At 49.0% G+C, this 21455-nt stretch overlaps 1 protein-coding gene and 1 long non-coding RNA gene across 3 annotated transcripts in view; both read left to right on the forward strand.

Annotated features, from left to right (window-relative positions):
* The window catches only part of LOC310661902, a 150450-nt gene that overhangs the window by 16626 nt on the left and 112369 nt on the right, over window positions 1-21455 (forward strand). The gene's annotated exons all lie outside the window — the stretch shown is intronic.
* The window catches only part of PPP1R9B (protein phosphatase 1 regulatory subunit 9B), a 75957-nt gene continuing 70428 nt past the window's right edge, over window positions 15927-21455 (forward strand). The window contains exons 1-2 of one of the 2 annotated variants that reach the window (XM_083408387.1): window positions 15927-15996; window positions 16292-18248. In XM_083408387.1, coding sequence (XP_083264513.1) covers window positions 16794-18248 — 1455 coding nt within the window. In that variant the 5' untranslated portion in view covers window positions 15927-15996; window positions 16292-16793. Of the gene's footprint in view, window positions 15997-16051; window positions 16160-16291; window positions 18249-21455 lie in introns of those variants that run through there. The other variant, XM_083408386.1, reaches the window with a different exon arrangement.

Below are 21455 nucleotides of genomic sequence, written 5' to 3' on the forward strand. Positions count from 1 at the left end.
GTCATGGTGTCCTGTTGCACCAGAAGCGGTTTAGTCATTCTGGCCACATGACCTGGAAAGCTGTCTGTGGACAAACGCTGGCTCCCTCAGCCTGAAAGCGAGATGAGCGCCGCAACCCCATAGTCGCCTTTGACTGGACTTAACCGTAAGGGGTCCTTTACCTTTACCTTCTTGCAGAGGGGCCACAGGTGCTGTGGTGGTTAGAGTACGTACTGGACTAGGACCTGGGAAGCTAGGGTTCAGATCCCCAATAGGCCATGAAGCTCACCAGCTTTCACAGGCTCTGAAGTCCGCAGGTAAGTGCAGCCTTCTGCTAGCTGCAGGAAGGCCCGGCGGGGCCCGGCGGGCTGAGGAATATTGAAGGGCCCCAACCATCACATCATTTGCCATCAGACCACACAGCACATATATTTTCACTTCCACAAGATAGTCCATTAAATGAATGTAGCATTTGGATGCCGAATTTGGGAATGGGTGCCAGATTGGTTTTGCTTGGTACACACTGTTGCTTTTAGCACAAAGTAGAGACCGGTCTGGTCTATTACCCTGTGAGATTGTCACAGGATAATGTGCGTTCTGTTCCTAATGTACTCAGCTGGAGACAGTAGCCTTCAGAGAATTCAGAGACTCCCGGACCGAAAGTTTCATCTGCACGATAACGTCAGAGCATCTCTGCTTTGCCCACTGTTTGAAACAAGTTCAGTGAATTAATACCGCAGACAGCGGGGACTCACACCATTTCAATTTTTGTTTCTGTCTTTTGCATGCTTTTTGAATTTCCAATTGACAATGAAGAGGGGGAATGGGGCAAGGATTGCTGCATTGGTGCATGTTTAGTTCTGATATTGAACTTGTTAGTGGGGCTCTGATGTCTTTTAACACTATGAATTATTTCCTAGCATCTTAGCACCTTTGAACATTTAAAGCCAACCTTTCTAGCAAACAGCGTTGAACTCACACACCAGGTGCGACATAGGTAAAGTTCTGAAAGATGACGCTTTGTTCTGGATCTTAGGCAAGCCAATAGAAAAATCATGGGTAAAGCTCAACAATTTTGAGGTCTCCTGGTTTTTACTTTTTGAAATATGGCAACCCTACCTTTAAAAGGTAAAGGGGCCCCTGACCATTAGGTCCAGTCGTGGCCGACTCTGGGGCTCATCTCGCTTTATTGGCTGAGGGAGCCGGCGTACAGCTTCTGGGTCATGGGGCCAGCATGACTAAGCCACTTCTGGTGAACCAGAGCAGTGCATGAAAACACCATTTACTTACCCGCCGGAGTGGTACCTATTTATCTACTTGCACTTTAACGTGCTTTTGAACTGCTAGGTTGGCAGGAGCAGGGACCGAGCAACGGGAGCTCACCCCATCGCAGGGATTCGAACCACTGACCTTCTGATCAGCAAGTCCTAGGCTCTGTGTTTTAACCCACTGCGCCACCCGCATCCCTCAACCCTACCTTATGTTCCTTTTAAAGATGGTGCCAGGGTGGGTGGGGGCAAGCTCTGCCCTCTTCAAACACATCGTTCTTAAATTCCACACCTCATTGATGGTCCCTTATAGTTGATGGTCATTGATGGACCCGAAAGATGTTTTTCACATTATAACTCAATCATAATTTGGAGATTTAAATAGCCCTCCTATCCTTTGCCTGCTTATTTGAAGATGTGGGGTTAGATGACTTTGAAAGAGGATGTGAGACAATGTTGATGGAGAACAAGAGACTGCTGTTAATGATGGCTGTCCTCTGCCTCCAGACTTAAAGGCCCTCACTGCTGTCCTGCTTGTAGGATTCCCAGAGGCAAAAAAGGTAAAGGACCCCTGGACAGTTAAGTCTACTCAAAGGTGACTAGGGGGTTGTGGCGCTCATCTCACGTTCAGGCCGAGGGAGCTGGCTTTTGTCCACAGACAGCTTTCTGGGTCGTGTGGCCAGCATAACTAAACCACTTCCGGTGCAGTGAGACATCATGACGGAAACCAGAGCGCACAGAAATGCTGTTTACCTTCCCGCTGCAGTGGTACCTATTTATCTACTTGCACTGGCATGTTTTCAAACTCCTAGATTAGCAGGAGCTGGGAAGGAGCAACGTGAGCTCAGGCTGCCACAGGGATTCAAACCGCTGACCTTCCAATGAGCAAGCCCAAGAATCTCAGTGGTTTAGACCGCAGTGCCACCCGTGGGAAACAGGATGTGGGACTGAATGGGTCATCAGTCTGGTGCAGCAGCAGGGATCCATCCTCTTATGTAAGTTGCCTCCAACAAAATTTAAAATGTGGGATATTCTGCTTCTTCTTTACTTCTCCACAATGTTTTCCTGGGGGCGGGGGTGGCATTGTTTCAGTGTTTAGAAATTATTCTTTCTCTCCCCACACACATTGCTAGATCCTTACGACTTGCTTAACATATGCTGATGGCGATTAATGTACAGATACAAATTCAGGATGTCCTGGGATGTGGGTGGCGCTGTGGGTAAAAGCCTCAGTGCCTAGGGCTTGCCGATCAAAAGGTCGGCGGTTCGAATCCCCGCGGCAGGGTGCGCTCCCGCTGTTCGGTCCCAGCGCCTGCCAACCTAGCAGTTCAAAAGCACGTCAAGTGCAAGTAGATAAATAGGTACCGCTTTATAGCGGGAAGGTAAACGGCGTTTCCGTGTGCGGCTCTGGCTTGCCAGAGCAGCGATGTCACGCTGGCCACGTGACCCGGAAGTGTCTCCGGACAGCGCTGGCCCACAGCGCCACCCGCATCCCAGGACATCCTGAATTTGTATCTTGAGTGAGATGGGCGCACAACCCTAGAGTCTGTCAAGACTGGCCCGTACGGGCAGGGGTACCTTTACCTTTTTACAAATTCAGGACACATTTCAAAGGATCCTCTTTGCAAATTTCCATATCTTTCTCTCTAGCCTATCAGTATAGATATAGGCAGGTCTGGCCCAAGATATTTTGGCACCTGAAGCGAGCTGCAAAATGGTTCTTCCCTCCCCGCCAGGGGAGAAGGGGTGAGTGAAGATCTACATCAGGAACAAGGGCAAGGGGATAAAAATCTACATCCGGGTCTGCTGCCTTTGTGGATCCTGCTGTCCGAGGCGGCTGCCTCATCTTGCCTCATGGGTGGGCCGGCACTAGACAGAGAAATGTAAAGGGAGAACATTTTAAAAGAAAGGGAGAAGGGCAAAAGGGGCAGGCAACAGGCCTGGTGCTTGGGCCGCTGTAGCCAGGGGATGTTTTGTTGTGCCAGGGTTCCTTCACAACATGGAGATCTCAGTTGCCACAACGAACCTAGAAGCAACCCCGTGCCTCTTCCGCTTCTTAAAATAATTACACTACTTTACTTTGCCTGGCACAGCTTGTGCAGAAAACTCCATGGAGATTTTCTTTTTTTTCATGCCTGTCCTCCGCGCAGATGGTTTGGGCGACGGATTGGGAACACTGTGTACTCTTCCTTGGAGAACCTGGATGGTGGGTGATGCTGGGAGGGCATGTTCCTCCTTTTTTTGTTGCCTGCAGATGCCAACAATGAGGACTGTGGAAGCTCCCTTTGAAGCTTGGGGTGTCGGTTTTACGTAGCAGCGTTGGGAGACCTGTTGCGCTCTGGGCATTGTTGGATTCATCAGCCAAAACCAGCATAGCCAAGGGTCATGATTGATGGGAGCTGATGGGAGCTCTAGTCTAGCAGGGGATGCAGGTGGCGCTGTGGGTTAAACCACAGAGCCTAGGGCTTGCCGATCAGAAGGTCGGTGGTTCGAATCCCTGCAACGGGGTGAGCTCCCGTTGCTCGGTCCCAGCTCCTGCCAACCTAGCACCTCGAAAGCACGTCAAAGTGCAAGTAGATAAATAGGTACCGCTCGGGCGGGAAGGTAAACAGCGTTTCTGTGCGCTACTCTGGTTTGTCAGAAGCGGCTTAGTCATGCTGGCCACATGATCCGGAAGCTGTACGCCGGCTCCCTCGGCCAATAAAGCGAGATGAGCACCACAACCCCAGAGTCGTCCACGACTGGACCTAATGGTCAGGGGTCCCTTTACCTTTACTATATTCATGCATCTTATTAAACTTGATAATTTGCTTGCACTACATTTGTCTCTATCCAAGTGTATGCGGCATTTCGAATGCTTAAAAACCAATGGACCTGCCCTTAGTTTGCTAAGCCTTAGGCCTCAAGCCATTCTCTTGCAGCATTCTGGCGTCTCGTCGACAATTATGCTACAGTTCTCTTTGTTTCTCGGTTTGCATTTTTGATATTTTAAGACCGCAGTTGCTGCAAGTTGGGCTTTAGCTTCTGTTAAGTCACTTTAAAGTCCTCTTTGTGGAAAAGCAGCTTATGAATGCAAATCTAACATATTAAAGAAAACATTACTGTATAGCATTTAATTTTGAAACTCAAATATCTACTATTAATTTTTGATGTTCTCTCTCTCTCTCTCTGTGTGTGTGTGTGTGTGTGTGTTTGTGTGTGTATTCCCCCAAATTTCATCTGAACTCTATTTAAAAATATAAAGAAGAATTGCTAAAAAGCCAAGGAGAGACTTTAGGGGAGACTGCCTATGACAACACGGGATGAATACCCCTGCTCTTTATCAAATTGTATGGAAACCAATTATTACGAGACAGTAATAGCCAAGAGTTTGGCATTAAACCTCACCCCCCCCTCCTCTTCTTCACAGCAACATATCATTGGTGGGTGGACAGATGAATCAGAGCTGCTGACTCAGTGTTTTGATTCCAGCTTTTCTTCTTGCCCTGCGCTGAAGGGTATTTCCTCCTTTATAAAAAATAAAAATAATATTAATATTGCTTTTTAAATAGAGAATCTAACAAAGAGAAAGAAAAACAAGAGAGGGTTGGAGTAAGGGGAAAGCAATACAGAAAGCAACACTGGTGTGGGGTTTAGGGTGTCAGACTAGGACCTGGGAGATCAGGGTTCGAATCCCCCACTCGACCATGAAACTCACTGGGTGCTGACTGTTAAGTTGTGGGTGAACATATCAGACGACACAGCGATTCTTCAAACAGCTCTTGTTTATTCACAGGCCCAGAACAGAACTGGGCTGAAGGGTTCACCCAGCCTGCTTATATAGAGCTCAACTACAAAGCAACAGTAACCACTTTCTGTAACTATCCAATCACTGGACGTCACTTTCAATCCCTTATTTGCATATGTGGACCTGAGTGAAAACTATCTACAGTATCCACCTGCTGGCCCAGGGTGAGAATTTCAGTACATAACAGTGACCTTGAGCCAGCCCCTCAGCCGAACCTAGCCTACCTGGTTGTTGTGAGCTGTGCTTTTTTCTGGGGGGACGCAGGGGTACGCATACCCCTAAACATTTTGCGAATCTTTTTACTTTTGTCCATTTGCTGTATTTATTTTTCCTGATTTGAACTATAAAATGATGATTTTCTTGAGTCCAAATGAGAGTGCAGTGGTACTGTGGGTTACAAACACCTCAGGTTACAAACACTTTGGATTACAGGCTGCGCCAACCTAGAAATAGTACTTCAGGTTAAGAACTTTACCTCAGGATGAGAACAGAAATTGTGCCGCGGTGGTGCGGTGGCAGCAGGAGGCCCCATTAGCTAAAGTGGTACCTCAGGTTAAGAATGGTTTCAGGTTAAGAATGGACCTCCGGAACGAATTAAGTTCATAAGCAGAGGTACCACTGTACCCCTCAACATTCTTAAAGAAAAAAGCACTGGTTGTGAGGATGAAATGGGAAGGCAAGAGAATTAGGTAAGCCACCTTGAGCTTCTTGGAGGAAAGGTGGGAGACAAATGTGAAGAAGAAGAAGAAGAAGAAGAAGAAGAAGAAGAAGAAGAAGAAGAAGAAGAAGAAAAGAAGAAGAAGAAGAAGAAGAAGAAGAAAAGAAGAAGAAGAAGAAGAAGAAGAAGAAGAAGAAGAAGAAGAAGAAGAAGGTGGTAAAGTATTGCACTTGGGCAAAAAAAATGAGAGGCACAAATACAAGATGGGTGACACTTGGCTTGAGAGCAGTACATGTGAAAAGGATCTAGGAGTCTTGGTTGACCACAAACTTGACATGAGCCAACAGTGTGACGCGGCAGCTAAAAAAGCCAATGCAATTCTGGGCTGCATCAATAGGAGTATAGCATCTAGATCAAGGGAAGTAATAGTGCCACTGTATTCTGCTCTGGTCAGACCTCACCTGGAGTACTGTGTCCAGTTCTGGGCACCACAGTTCAAGAAGGACACTGACAAACTGGAACGTGTCCAGAGGAGGGCAACCAAAATGGTCAAAGGCCTGGAAACGATGCCTTATGAGGAACGGCTAAGGGAGCTGGGCATGTTTAGCCTGGAGAAGAGGAGGTTGAGGGGTGATATGATAGCCATGTTCAAATATATAAAAGGATGTCACATAGAGGAGGGAGAAAGGTTGTTTTCTGCTGCTCCAGAGAAGCGGACACGGAGCAATGGATCCAAACTACAAGAAAGAAGATTCCACCTAAACATTAGGAATAACTTCCTGACAGTAAGAGCTGTTCGACAGTGGAATTTGCTGCCAAGGAGTGTGGTGGAGTCTCCTTCTTTGGAGGTCTTTAAGCAGAGGCTTGACAATCATATGTCAGGAGTGCTCTGATGGTGTTTCCTGCTTGGCAGGGGGTTGGACTCGATGGCCCTTGTGGTCTCTTCCAACTCTATGATTCTATGATTCGAAGAAGAAGAAGAAGAAGACACAATGATTGTAAATGCTCCCATTTTTAATGTTTAAATCAGTACAAGATGTCTGAACAGGTGTCCACAGAAGATTGCCATTGACAGGGGAAACGTTCAGATGTAGCAAGGGCAGTGAAGTCTTCAGACTATTTCATTTTAGATGTTCATTCTTCCAGGCTCAAGGGGATGGTAGGAGAAGCACAACCCACCTTTGTTGCCCTGCATTAGTTCTCATAGGAGAGTGATATAGTAAAGCTGAAGGACATCTCCATTCCCATCGTTCAGCCTGGACACTGAGGTCCAGCTCTGAGGGCCTTCTGGTGGTTCCCTCACTGCAAGAAGCCAAGTTACAGGGAACCAGGCAGAGGGCCTTCTCAGTAGTGGCACCCGCCCTGTGGAACGCCCTCTCATCAGATGTCAAGGAAATAAACAACTATCTGACTTTCAGAAAACATGTGACGGCAACCCCGTTTAGGGAAGTTGTTTTTTTTATAAATAATTTTTTATTAAGAATTTCAACATAACAAATTAGCAAAAACATATCATCTTCACCCCCCCATTTTTCCCTCCCCCCTCCCCAAGAAAACCCCTCCCCCCTGCCCCCCTCCCCCAGACTTCCCTCAGCTCCTCTCTCCAGTTTAGGGAAGTTTTTCATGTGTGATGTTTTATTGTGTTTTTAGTATTATGTTGGGAGCTGCCCAGATAGGTGGGTATAAATAAATTATTATTATTATTATTATTATTATTATTATTATTATTATTAAATTGTACCCAGACACCTGTAAATATCAAGTATTCTGACAAGACACAACCACTACAGACCGAAAATAATATATGTCTCGCATCATAAGCCTTAATCAGGTATTTTTGACGTTAAACCTCCAGCACCTACCTGTATTAAGACGGTGCTTTCCTGGAAAGTCAATATGGGTCAATATTTCCTCCGTAAGGCCCTGCTACATATAGCCAGCTAGCCCTGCGGCAGAGGCAGGTGTATTACAGGTAACAGCCCCAGGTGGGCGGGTCCCCTTCCACGCAGCACCGTTCTATTCCAGGCCTGGATTAGCACACCTAAATCCTAACGTAAGGCTATTCTAGGAGCCTTGTGCCCAGGTATTTCCCCTCATGACCTACAAGCTCATGGGAGGTTGAACACACAGTTGGCTGCCACGGAACTGCCCACGTTTAGCAGCAGGACGCTGTCTGCACACTGCTGCACCGCCAGAGACGTCGTTGCGTGTGAGTGCGCAGGATGCAATAGGGGACTCCAGGCAGGGTGCAAAACTTTAAGGGGTGGTTTCTACCCAGCAAGCCTTTGCATTCATGATGCAGTTTGGGTGGCCTACTTTGCAGAGGACAATCCAGAAGATAGCAGAGAGGTCATATGGTCAAAACCTTCCCTGCTAGTGAAAGATGTACAGACCCTCCAAGTGTCCCTATTTTCCAGGGATGTCTCTGATTTTGAGAAGCCATCCCGGTTTCTGATTTGATCCCGGAATGTCCCACTTTTCCTTAAAGGTAAAGGGACTCCTGACCATTAGGTCCAGTCGCAGATGACTCTGGGGTTGCGGTGCTCATCTCTCTTTACTGGCCGAGGGAGCCGGCGTACAGCTTCCGGGTCATGTGGCCAGCATGACTAAGCCACTTCTGGCGAACCAGAGCAGCACATGGAAACGCCGTTTACCTTCCCGCCGGAGTGGTACCTATTTATCTACTTGCACTTTGACATGCTTTCGAACTGCTAGGTTGGCAGGAGCAGGGACCGAGCAATGGGAGCTCACCCCGTCGCGGGGATTCGAACCGCCAACCTTCTGATCGGCAAGTCCTAGGCTCTGTGGTTTAACCTACAGCGCCACCAACGTCCCACTTTTCTTTAGGATGTCCCTATTTTCATTGGAGAAATGTTGGAAGGTATGTTGTTATCTGACCCCCCCCCCCGATTGTCTGAAGACAATCCTGTATGGGGAAGGTTGTTTAATATCTTATTGTGTTTTTATTGTGTTTTTATATATACAGTGGTACCTCGGGTTACATATGCTTCAGGTTACAGACGCTTCAGGTTACAGAGTCTGCTAACCCAGAAATAGTACCTCGGGTTAAGAACTTTGCTTCAGGATGAGAACAGAAATCGTGCAGTGGCCCCATTAGCTAAAGTGGTGCTTCAGGTTAAGAACAGACCTCCAGAACGAATTAAGTTCTTAACCTGAGGTACCACTGTATTTGAAGCTGCCCAGAGTGGCTGGGGCAACCCAGGAAGATGTGTGTGGTATAAATAGTAAAATTATCATTATGTATTGAGACGTCCCTATTTTCATCAGGGGTATGCGTGGTGTATTGTTTACATATCTATTAAAATGGTTGTGATGGTTTCTAAATTTGCACATGTATATTACTCAGATTCCATGCCCGCCCGTGTCCTCGGTCACATCTGAGCCACTAGGCTCTACTTATGCTCCTAGTCCTCAGTGAGGTAGAAATTGGGAAGGCACCAGCCGTAGCATTGAGAAATGGCAGTTTCTCCCTCTGTCACATGGAGTCTTTCCCCGTCATGTGTGTCTGCTGTGGCTTTGGGTGTTCAAGAAGCGGCGGTAGAGGGAGGAAGTGCCAGTGAAAGCATCTGCGGTTTGCATTTCCTCTTTCACATTTCCTGTGCAATGTGTGCAGCAGGGGCTTGCGATACATGAGGTCCACCCACCTGGGGATTTTTTGCATGGCAATTGCATTGTCACTCTTTTGTGTTTTTTTGCAGAATTTTGAGCAGACCTTTATGTAAGAAGAGAAACATACAGCAGTGGGAAATGGCAGGAAGGAGAGAGGGGCCGGCTATCGGAAAGGGATGTGAGACACATCAGGGGAATATACAGTGGTACCTCGGTTTAAGAACAGTCCTGTTTATGAACGATTCGGTTTACAGACTCCGCAAAACCGGAAGTAGTGTCCCGGTTTGCGAACTTTACCTCAGTCTAAGAACGGAATCCGAATGGTGGAAGGGCACTGGCGGTGGGAGGCCTCATTAGGGAAAGCATGCCTCGGTTTAAGAACGGTTTCGGTTTAAGAACAGACTTCTGGAATGGATTAAGTTTGTAAACCGAGGTACAACTGTAACCAGAGGCCATGTGGCAGAGAGGGAGAAATTACGCAAGTGGCCAAACCTACAAGTTCTGCGCCTTTCCCATTTCCACATCACTCTCGTCCCCAATCTCAAGGCACCTTGTACTTATGAAACAGTAATTTAGAAGCGAGTGCCTCTGAGCACGCGCAGAGTGCCTTCCACTTCACCGCAGAGGAACCCCGCTTCCAAAAGCATCCTGGAAACAGAGGGAGGTGAACATTCAGGCCCCTCTGAGCTTTGAGAGCAATAGAAGAAGGAGCGCTAACCACCTCTCCAATCAAGCACAGCCTTTCCCTCAAAGAATTCTGGGAACTGTGGTTTACCCTTCACGGGGTTACTATTCCCAGCGACCCTTAGCAAACTACAGCGCCCAGAATTCTTTGGGGGTGGAGGGGAGTTGAAGGAATGTGCTTTGTGCTTTAAAGGTGTAGGCAGCCAAAATAACTGGCTCCAGCTCGTGTGTGTGGAGAAAACTGATGCGTCCTCCTCCGCTCTCGTTGGAGAATCTGCAGCAGCTGATAAGACTGACGGCAAAAGAGGAAACGGGAAAGAGGTCTGCTTTGCGCACACGCCAAAAAAGGGGGAAAAGATGCAGGAAACCGCGTAGTCTGGGAGGCAAGCTTTGCTCAGGCATTTTCCCGCAGGGTCCTTGCGCCCTCAGCATCTCTGCGTAGCCTCGGGGGTGATGGGCGCTTCTGTGGCTGACCGGGGGCTCGCTTGCTTGTTTGCTTGCTTGCTTCGGCCACGCCGCACAATCCCCGTGCTGTTGGGGATCGATATTTTCCCAGCAAGAAGCAACGACCCAGATCCCCAGAGCTTGCTGGACGAGCTGAAGGGAAGCTGCTGCACGCATCAGTTTTCTTCAGCTCGTGGGGAAACGGTGCAAACTTGGGGTGCACTGTGATCCTTAGGAGCAAACCATTAATAACCCTTCCCCTCTCTTCATAAACAGGCTCTTGTACACCGGGGGTTGCGTACACACCATATATTTAAAGCCCCCCTCCAAAGAAGCATGGGAACTATAGTTTCAGGGTGCTGGGAATTGTAGTTCTGTGAGGGTAAACTAAAGTTCCCAGGATTCTTCGAGGGGTTTGTGTAGGTTGATTTAAGTAAGAAGATCAAACCTATCCATTCTTAAGGAAATCAGCCCTGAGTGCTCACTGGAAGGACAGATCGTGAAGCTGAGGCTCCAATACTTTGGCCACCTCATGAGAAGAGAAGACTCCCTGGAAAAGACCCTGATGTTGGGAAAGATGGAGGGCACAAGGAGAAGAGGACGATAGAGGACGAGATGGTTGGACAGTGTTCTCAAAGCTATCCAACCATCTCGTTCTCTGCCGTTCCCTTCTCCTTGTGCCCTCCATCTTTCCCAACATCAGGGTCTTTTCCAGGGAGTCTTCTCTTCTCATGAGGTGGCCAAAGTATTGGAGTCTCAGCTTCAGGATCTGTCCTTCCAGTGAGCACTCAGGGCTGATTTCCTTCAGAATGGATACGTTTGATCTTCTTGCAGTCCATGGGACTCTCAAGAGTCTCCTCCAGCACCAGAATTCAAAAGCATCCATTCTTCGGCGATCAGCCTTCTTTATGGTCCAGCTCTCACTTCCATACATCACTACTGGGAAAACCATAGCTTTAATTATACGGACTTTTGTTGGCTAGGTGATGTCTCCGCTTTTTAAGAAGTTGCAGTACAGAACAACAAACCCCTGTGTTGCAACAAACCCCTGTGAGTAGTGGTTACATATCCACATGACCACTGCTCCTTGTGCATTTTTCTAATCTAAGGGTTGTGCTGAAGAAGATTCCAGTGAAACAGTCAGATTATCCGGGATCACTGTCTGTTGTTATTCACCTACTACTTCGGCACCATGAACGCCTAAAAAAAGTTTTACCGCTTAGCCCACAGGATAGCATCTATTACTTTGATTCAACCATAGACTTATTATACTTCTGCGGACTTTCAAAGATTGACAGACGTGTGTTCAATTGATTTCAAATATATTAGAGAATTTACAAGTGGACACATTTTGGTTTTGTTACTAAATCATGTATATTATGCAATAAGAATTACAGTGCTATCTAGTATACTGGTCTGCGTGTTGCTTGTATTGTTTGTTGTGTTAAGAGAAGTTGCAGAACAGCTGCCCTTGGAAGTTCCTAAAGGGGGAACTGATTGCAACATACGTTTACAAATTTACTTGTTGGTGATCCGCAGCCTAATGAATGTATCTACCCTCAGTGGGAAACTTGGCTCTGCTGCTCCTTAATATGTGAAAAGGCAGTGATATGGAAAGGATGCCTGATTGGTTGTATCCAATAATACTCAGATGAAACCCATTGAAATGACTGGACCTAACAAACGTAGGTCTGTTAATTTAAATAGGTCTTCTCTAAGCAGAACATGGGTGCAGCCCACTGGTGAGGATCCTCTAGCATATTCTCCCAGACATTTGGCAGATAATGCTGATTTTGCTGTCGATGGATTGCATGTTTTTCTTGCTGTTTTATTGGGTCATTGGATTTTTTAAAAAATCACAACGTATTGCTCCTTTGTTATGCTTTATGCCAGGCATAGGCAAACTCGGTCCTCCAGATGTTTTGGAACTACAACTCCCATCATCCCTAGCTAACAGGACCAGTGGTCAGGGATGATGGAAGCTGTAGTCCCAAAACTTCTGGAGGGCCGAGTTTGCCTATGCCTGGTTTATGCTCTTAAATTTGTTTAAGTCTCTCGGAAGCACCGTAAATGGCAAGTGACTAATAAACTGAAAAATAACAACAACAATCTTTATTACGGTCCAGAGACCCAACAAATCGTTACAAAGCAATACACAATTCATACAGCCTACCTCCAGGTGGGGGACTTGCCGATCGCATGGTTGGCGGTTCGAATCCCCGCGGCGGGGTGCACTCCCGTCGTTCGGTCCCAGCGCCTGCCAACCTAGCAGTTCGAAAGCACCCCCGGGTGCAAGTAGATAAATAGGGACCACTTACCAGTGGGAAGGTAAGCGACATTCCGTGTGCTGCGCTGGCTCGCCAGATGCAGCTTGTCACGCTGGCCACGTGACCCGGAAGTGTCTGCGGACAACCCTGGCTCCCGGCCTATAGAGTGAGATGAGCGCACAACCCTAGAGTCTGTCAAGACTGGCCCGTACGGGCAGGGGTACCTTTACCTCCAGGTTAAACAAGCATTTTGTTCAGACTATAGGGATCATTGGTTCTTGCAACCACCGATAAAAACTTTGCCACTGCTAATGTTCTAGCATTTGTCCAGTCTTCCAATAGGAACCTGACATAGTGAGCCTCTGATTTTCCCGGGAAATATACCAGCAAGGGTAGTATCAGTTCAGCCCTGGCTTGCTCATATTTTGCACAGTGTAACAAAATAAGTTTTATGGAATCGATGTCTTGAGCACATGAGCAAAGTCTGTCCTGATAGGGAACACCTCTCAGCCTGCTATCCAACACTGCAGAAGGAAAGACGTTTAGTCTGGCTTTGGTGAAAAGCCTTCGATAGTTTGGTACTGTCAGGTTTTTAATGTAAGATGTTAACTTAAAGACATGCCCATATTGTACCCCTACTGTCAGCAGAAATTAAAGGGGAAAAAACCACTGGATGTACATTTCTAAAATACCGGTATAAGATAAAAAACAAATCAAATAAAACTTACATACAGCAACAGTGTTTTGTAGGCTCCTATGATGTAAGTAATGGGCCCTGCTGCTAGCCTGCTCCCTAAAATATCACTGGTTTGCTCATTTCTATATATAGGGTGCCTACATTCTGCATGGACTGGTTGCCTGGCAACATGTGCAAATGACTTTAAATACCTATTAAGTCCGTAAATTACCACATAGCACATATTCACACAAAATACAATGACAATTTGTTGTTGACAAAGGACAGCTGGACATATAAAGGGCCCCATTACCTTCTGCAGCCTAGGGCCTCATCAAACCTAGATCCGTCCCTGACCACATGCATACAATAATGGGGTTTGTTTTTTGTTTGTTTGTTTTTCTGAAAAAGGTAATTGTCTATGAGGTAACTGGAGGCTATTTCAAAAGAAACTCTCGCCATGCAGAGGCCACTTGAAGCTGCCTTCATGGCACCATGCTGTGAGCAATTTCAGATTTATCAGTCAATGCTCAATGTATTTATTTATTTTTTTAAAAATACCTATTTGCTGCAATTGCATAAAAACATTTATTACCAAAGCACTGGACTATCTATCTATCTATCTATCTATCTATCTATCTAAATGCATTAAAAACTACACAAAAGTCAAAATCACAAAATCACAGTGGCAGAAACAATTTTCCATTGTTGTTGTTTTTTTGGTGGGGTTTTTTTTGCCGTTTTGCGGGTGATGGTAGTCACTTAATAAAACCCACACTGTACTCCCAAGCCCCCTCCCTGCCCTAAGCTGCCCACAGCCTACCTCACAGGGGGGTTGTGAGAATGAACAAGCAAACAGTTGAGAAACAGTGCGCTGTCAATCAGCATTGCTATTCTAAGCTCTCAATAATGGATTGTCCATGATAAACATACAGCATTTAAAAACTGGGATCAGCTCAGTTTGCCACTGTCCAAACAAGCTAGCTAAAGGTAAAGGTAAAGGGACCCCTGACCATTAAGTCCAGTCGTGACAGACTCTGGGGTTGTGGCGCTCATCTCGCTTTATTGGCCGAGGGAGCAGGCGTACAGCTTCCAGGTCATGTGGCCAGCATGACTAAGCCACTTCTGGCGAACCAGAGCAGTGCACGGAAACGCTGTTTACCTTCCCGCCGGAGCAGTACCTATTTATCTACTTGCACTTTGACGTGCTTTCGAACTGCTAGGCTGGCAGGAGCAGGGACTGAGCAATGGGCACTCACCCCATCACAGGGATTCGAACCGCCGACCTTCTGATCGGCAAGTCCTAGGCTCTGTGGTTTAACCCACAGTGCCACCTGCATCCCAAACAAGCTAGCTACATTGGCCTATTTTGGAGTAGGACAATACATAGCAAACTGCGTTAGAGCAGCTGGTGATTTCAGCAGTGTTAGAAACTGAGATATGATAGCTAGGAGCTAAATGGCACCTTAAGCCTAGGGTTATGGGCACAACAACGGAATGTCTAGGCGCACTTTTTTATACGTATATAAGAACACGTGCTCTGGCCCATGGGGTCACGAAGAGTCAGACACGACTAAATGACTAAACAACAACAAGAACACAAAGCTGAAAAATGAATGAACTGCAGCTAAAATGTTATGTTCATTTTTCATATGGTCTGGTCCTTCCCCTGCCCACCCTCCTCCCAATGTTCTTAAGAGGGTCTCTTCTCTAGTTTTCAGAGAGTAGCTGGAAGTGGGGAGCTAGAAAAAGGCCTCCTTTCCTTCCACTCTGCAATTTTCATCTGAAATCTTAGGCGTGGTACTACGTCCAGTGCTCAGAAACTGCTCGCACTAATGAAATTCCCCTTAGCAAAATGCACCTAGAAAAACGGGAGTTTCCAAAACTGGGCTTCAGTTCCTTTCAAGACGTTGTAAAGAATCTAAATTTTCATTTACACTAATTAGAATAGCTGTCTTATGAATGGAGGTCCTCAGTACAAATCATATTTTCTCACTAGTTGAGGCACATTATATATTTATATTTTTATTTGCTTTTTCTTTTTTTAAAGCACCTAGCTAAGCAGTTGCATATTTGCAATAATGGGGAGAAGAGTTGGCCCATGAGAATTAACCCCCCCCCCAATATCCCATGGCGAAGCACTACCGTTATATTAGGGACAGCTAAAAATTCACCAAACAATAGCGAGCCAGCTTCCTCCTAATTTTGTGACATTTCCAGTTCGGCCTCGTAAAGGTCCCCTTTCCGTCCCTGCGGCTTTTGCAACACCGCCAAAGATCCCGGGGCACTCTCTCCTCTCCGGTGTATCTGTCCCGCCCCCCCCCCAACAATCTGCAGCCGGATCCCGGGGTTACACGTCCCCAACTGCGCGCTAGGGATCAGGGTGGCAAATCTCCCCGGCCGCGCTTGATCCTATTTCGGAGCAAGTGCAGGGCGCGCGTTGCTTTACGCATTTTAGCGCAAAAACGCGTGGAAGAAGGGGTTGGATTGCGTCGCTTGCTTTTTTTTTGGTTTTTTTTTAATAATCCGTCGGCCGGGGAGGGGGCGGGGAAGGGATAGGATGGCCGTGCCTGCCTCCCTCCCTGTTGCAACGGGGTGGATGAGTTCAGTGGGTTTTTCTCTCTTTCAATGGCGAGGGGGGCGGAGGGCGGCGCGGACGCGCAGGGGGAGGAGGAAGAAGAGCGCGTCGCTGGCTGCCGTTTAGCTTCCTTTCCTGCCACAGCAGAGAAAAAAAGGGGGGGGGTGGACAAGGCGCGCGAGAGAGGGGTGAGAATCTGATCTCTTTAAGACCCAGCGGGAATTTTCTCTCGGGTTTGCCCCCCCTCCCTTCTCTCTCTCCCCTCCTCTCTTCCCCCAACCTTATCATCATTATTATATTTTTAATTTATTTTTTTTTAGGAGCGACAGGCTGCGCCGTTCGCAGAAGCGCCGGGTCTCCACCACCATCGGGCTGCAAAGACTGAGAGAGCGACCAGAAACAAGAGGAGGAGGAGGAAGAAGAAGAAGAGAGGGAGGCAAAGGGATGAAGGGGAGGCGTAACGCATCCGAGCAGCCGGCGACAGTGGGCCTGAGCTGATCCGAGCCTGAAGGGTCGCGCTTCCCTGTAACCATCGGTAAGGAAAAGAAGCCTCTCTTTTTTTGGAAACCTTCTCTCCTCCGCCCCCGCTGACCACATTTCCCTGACACAATGAACGCCGTGTTGTAGGAGGAAGAAGGAGAAGCGTGCAATAGCTCCCCCCCCCTCCCCTCCATCCCTTGTTTCTCGCGATGTGAATCCGCTGCCGCAGCTCGTCTGGGAAGAGGCAGCTCGGAGGGGGAATCGGAGGAAGGGTGGGCGCGTGGAAAGAGGACCAAACGTGGGGCTATGTGGTGTCCAGGACACCCGAAGATTCGCTGAACCATGATGAAGACTGAGCCCCAGAATAGTCCTGGTGGCAGTAGCAGCAGCAGCAGTGGCAGCGGCGGCGGCAACAACGGCGGCAGTGGAGGAGGGAGCCTACGGAGTGCCTCGCCTCACCGGAACGCCTACGAAGCTGGCATCCAGGCCTTGAAAGCCACCAAGGATGCCCTTGGCAACGCCGAGAGCGAGGAGGCCAAGAAAGCCCGGAACAAGAAGTATGGCTCCAACGTCCACCGGATCAAGAACATGTTCCTGCAGATGGGGACGGCGGGCCCCGCCGGGGAGGGCACCATGGACCTGGCCAAGATGAAGGAGAAGCCCGTGCGGCTGTCCTTGCCCCGGGCCAGCAGCCTGAACGAAAACGTGGACCACAGCGCCCTTCTGAAGCTGGGCACCAGCGTGTCCGAGAGGGTGAGCCGCTTCGACTCCAAGACGGACAAACCGCTCTCCAAGCTGCAGGAGACCAGGAAGATCTTTGAGAGGAGCCTGCAGGAGAAGGAGACCAGCAACAAGCTTCTGCTGAGGAAGGAGAGGGCCGGCTTCCAGGACAGGAAGCTGGACGTGGTGGTGAGGTTCAACGGCAGCACCGAGTCCTTGGACAAGCTGGACACCGAGGCTGTGTCGCCCACCGTCAGCCAGCTCAGTGCCGTCTTTGAGAAGGCCGACTTGAGGAACAACCTCCACAAGGCCCCTGGGAAAGTTGGGCCCCTCAACTCCAAGATTGTCCCCAAGAGGCCCAGGGTTTTCCTTCAGGCCCCAGAAGGAGCCAAAGCAGAAGGGCGAAGTAGTAGTAGCAGCAGCGACGGGCCTACTGCTCTCCAGGCGAGAGGCAGGCTGCCTGAGGCCGACAAGAGCCAGGCCAAACTTCCCGCTGGCGGAGGGGCAACGGCGAAGCCGGGGGATGGCAACGCGGGAGGTCTGCATCCCCAGAAGGTCCAGGAGGTGCGCAAGATCAAGCCCGTGGAAGTGGAGGAGAGCGGGGACTCGGAGCAGGAGTTTGAGGCGGCCGAGGTGGCCGTGGCGGCGGCAATTGCCGAAGAGCGCAGCAAGGCCGCTTCCAAGGGGCTTGGCGAGGCGAACCGGGCAGAGGTGATCCAGGCCGAGGTCACGGTTCACGCTGCCTTGGAGAACGGCCGGCCGGGTGGCGAGAGGCACCTGGAGACGCCAGACCCTCTGGCGGACGCTTTCGGCGAGGAAGGGGCCAAGGCGGAAGGGCCGGAGGAGAATGACTTGTGCGACGAGTCGAAGAGAGAGGACTTCTCCGAGGCTGACCTGGTGGACATCAGTGCCTACAGCGGGCTGGGGGAGGATTCGGGAGGGAGCGGGCTGGACGAAGACGAAGACGCCGATGGACTGTATGCGCCGGAATCCAGCTGCATGGAGATCGCCGGGCTGTCAGAAGAGGAGGAGGGCGCCCCCAACCGCAAGATCCATTTCAGCACTGCTCCCATCCAGGTAGGCCAAGGCATGAGATGTTCGGAGCAGGTAGGACGTACAACTGGGCTTGGCAAGGCTCAGCTGTTCTTGGGTCTGGGAAGTCCGTCGCCTGCTGGGGGTCACTGTCAGTGAGTTTTCCGAGCTAGAATCTTCAAATCGTTTTAGAGTTGGAAGAGACCATGGGAATGATCTTGTCCCAATGCCCTGTAGTGCAGGAATGTTTTGCCCAATGTGGGGCTCAGACCCACGACTCTGAGATTAAGAGTTCTCATGCTCTACCAACTGAGCTACCCCTCAGTTTGGCCTGTCTGGGTTTGGCCTAGTTCTCACATGTAGCTTATGAGGTGGGGAAGGGCCACAGCTCAGGGATAGTGTATCTGCTTTGCATGCAAGAGGTCTCAGGTGCAGCCCTTGACATTGACAGGTAGGAGAGACCCTTGCCTGAAATCCTGGGGGGCTGCTGCCAGTCAGTGTAGACAATACTGAGGAAGATGGTCAGAGGTCTCACCCAGGGTAAGGTGGCTTTCTGAGTCCCTGTATCTCGATTGCACCTCCACAAAGGCTGCAAGCCGAGTTTGCTTGATGGGGTGGCTCCTCCATCCAAAAATTACCTTGTGTTTGATAAATATGTTCCCTGTACATGCCATGCCAAGGAGAAGGCATGAAGCTCCACCTTCTTCCTGATCAGCTAGATTTCTACATGAAAGGAAAGGCGTGTAAAAAGACATGCGCTTGTTTGTGTGGAGCTGCATTAACCTGCCATCTGGATTGGCCCAGTCATGGCACAGCCTCCCACAACCCACTGGCCTGTTGGGGAGGATGAGGCCTACAGATGGGCTTTCTCCCCACACCAACCCTCTCCTCAGGAAGATTTCCAATGAGAAGGCCTCGATATCGAAAAGCCTATAGCAAACGATCACTTGAGAACTACAGACCGACAGGAAAGGGGTTGTGTGTCCCCCTTTTGCATATATGTATTTCTATTTTGAACTTTAGGAGCTCTGGAAACACTGGAGGGAAGGTTCTGTTCAAGAACAGCCAAGCAAAACTCTCATCCTAAGGGCTAGTGGCAGAAAAAAGGGGCCTGGTTGCTGCTTTTAACAGGGCTGGCCTCTCTCTGAGGCAGATCTACAGGACTCAAGACTATCTGTGCAAAGGTGGTTTTAGGACCAATAGGCCAGACAGTATCATGGCAGATAGTGACAGTGTTTTGGAGTGCCCCCGCCCCTACTCTCACTCAATCCCCCCCCCTTTTTTTCCTTTCCATTGTAGAATCCTAGGGAGAGAGAAAGAATATTTGTCTAGGGTGGAAAATCAGGGAATGGGTGGGGTTGAAGGAGACCATTCCCTAGCCTGAGATTTCGGCAGACAGGGAGATGCTGCTGAGGTGACTTGATATTGCAAAGCAGTCTGGGGGTGGAAGAGGGAGAAACCATTCTCCATCCCTCCTCCCCCTTTTTTTTTTGCAAAACCACTGCTTTTATGGAACGCTCAGGGCGAGGGAGGGATTATTAATGAACCCGTTTCTGTCTGGCTGCTGGTAGTAAAGGGGATAACACATTGGATGTGAAATCTCCGTTTCTCACACTCCATCCCACCTCGGCTGGGGGATGCATGTTTCTGGAAGAAGGAGGGAGAGGGGAGGGGTGGGCTGGGGAGAGAGATGTCACCGACACAAATTCAGGGAGATGGCTCATCGCCATCTGTTCCTTTCTAGCCCTCCTGCTGCCCCAAGGCCCCTTATTCCCTCTCGGAGTTGCTATCGATTGGCTACCTTTCCGCTCTTCAACACCTTGCAAGGATCAAAGGCGTACTGACCATCATTCCCAAACAGTTAGCTCGGTTTTGTCCCCTGCAAAAGGCCAGCTTTGCCGGGGGTGAATCTGGAGGCAGGAAGACTCTCTAGTCTTCCCCAGATGAGGGAAATGAATGGCAGCTCTCCTGTTCTGCTGGGGACTGGAGCCCACAGGGAGAGGGGCAATCAATAACCAGAGCCTGGTCCAGGGGTGTGGTAAGGCGAGGCAAATCAGGACCACGGACAGCTCCGACTAGGCCCTGCGTGCTGAGCTTGGGGAGATGTTGTCTCAGCAGAAGGCTTAGGGTCATCTGAAGCCTTTGAAAGGACAGCAGGGTTTGACTTTCCAGTAGCTCTGCCCCCCTGCCCTGACCCCAGAGAGCTGTTGGCAATATTTAAAGGGCCTGTAGCCTGTTCTTCAGTCACAGGAGATTCTACATGGGGATCATCTTCATATGCAAGAGCTACCGTATTTTTCGCTCTATAAGACGCACCAGACCACAAGACGCACCTAGTTTTTGGAGGAGGAAAACAAGAAAAAAAATATTCTGAATCCCAGAAGCCAGAACAGCAAGAGGGATCGCTGCACAGTGAAAGCAGCAACCCCTCTTGCTGTTCTAGCTTCTGGGATAGCTGCACAGCCTGCATTCGCTCCATAAGATGCACACACATTTCCCTTTACTTTTTAGGAGGGAAAAAGTGAGTCTTATAGAGCAAAAAATCTTCAGGCCTGGTCAGTGTAGAAGGGGCTGTTGCTGAAGGGTCTCCCCTCCAGTGGGTTGACAGGTTTGTCATCCGAATGAGATCCATGTTCAGGTCAGCACTGGGAACCTGAGACAGGGGGACATGACAGCCCTCTGGAGGGTGCCCATGAGGTCATAGACCTGGATAGAAGGAGATGGTCAATCAGGCCAATGTTTTCAAGTTCTGAGATAGGATCATTAACTCAGGTTGCCCATGATATCTCCACTTAATGGTTGGCGTGTTGTAGTGGTTAGTGGGTTGCAGCCGGGCCAGCAAGACCCTGGTTGAAATCCCTGTTCAACTGCAAAGCTTCCTGGTCTGTCCCCCATCTCTCAGCCTAACCCACCTCGCTAGGTTGTCATGAAGATAAAGGGGGAGAAACACAGGTCGTTTTGAGTTCTTTGGGTAGTTGGGACAAAAAGGGAATATGTCTGGAGAGAGATTAGAACGTAGGAACATGGGTGAATGTCCCACGAGCAGATGGCAGGGGCAAAGAAGCAGTGTTCAAAATTTACCAGGTGTGAGTCCGGTTGTGACTATGTAGAGTTTTCTGGGTGCCAGGCTATCAACCACAGTTTAGGAAACCTCTGCCTTGGTCCACAGTTAATACCAATTCCGTTCCCCCTGTGTGTGATTCTCCTTCTTGCATTCTGGGACAAGTGAACTGTTGCCGGACTAAGCTACAG

The sequence above is a fragment of the Podarcis tiliguerta genome (genome assembly GCF_965153285.1).
Source record: "Podarcis tiliguerta genome assembly, chromosome: 13".
Taxonomy (NCBI): Eukaryota; Metazoa; Chordata; class Lepidosauria; order Squamata; family Lacertidae; genus Podarcis; species Podarcis tiliguerta.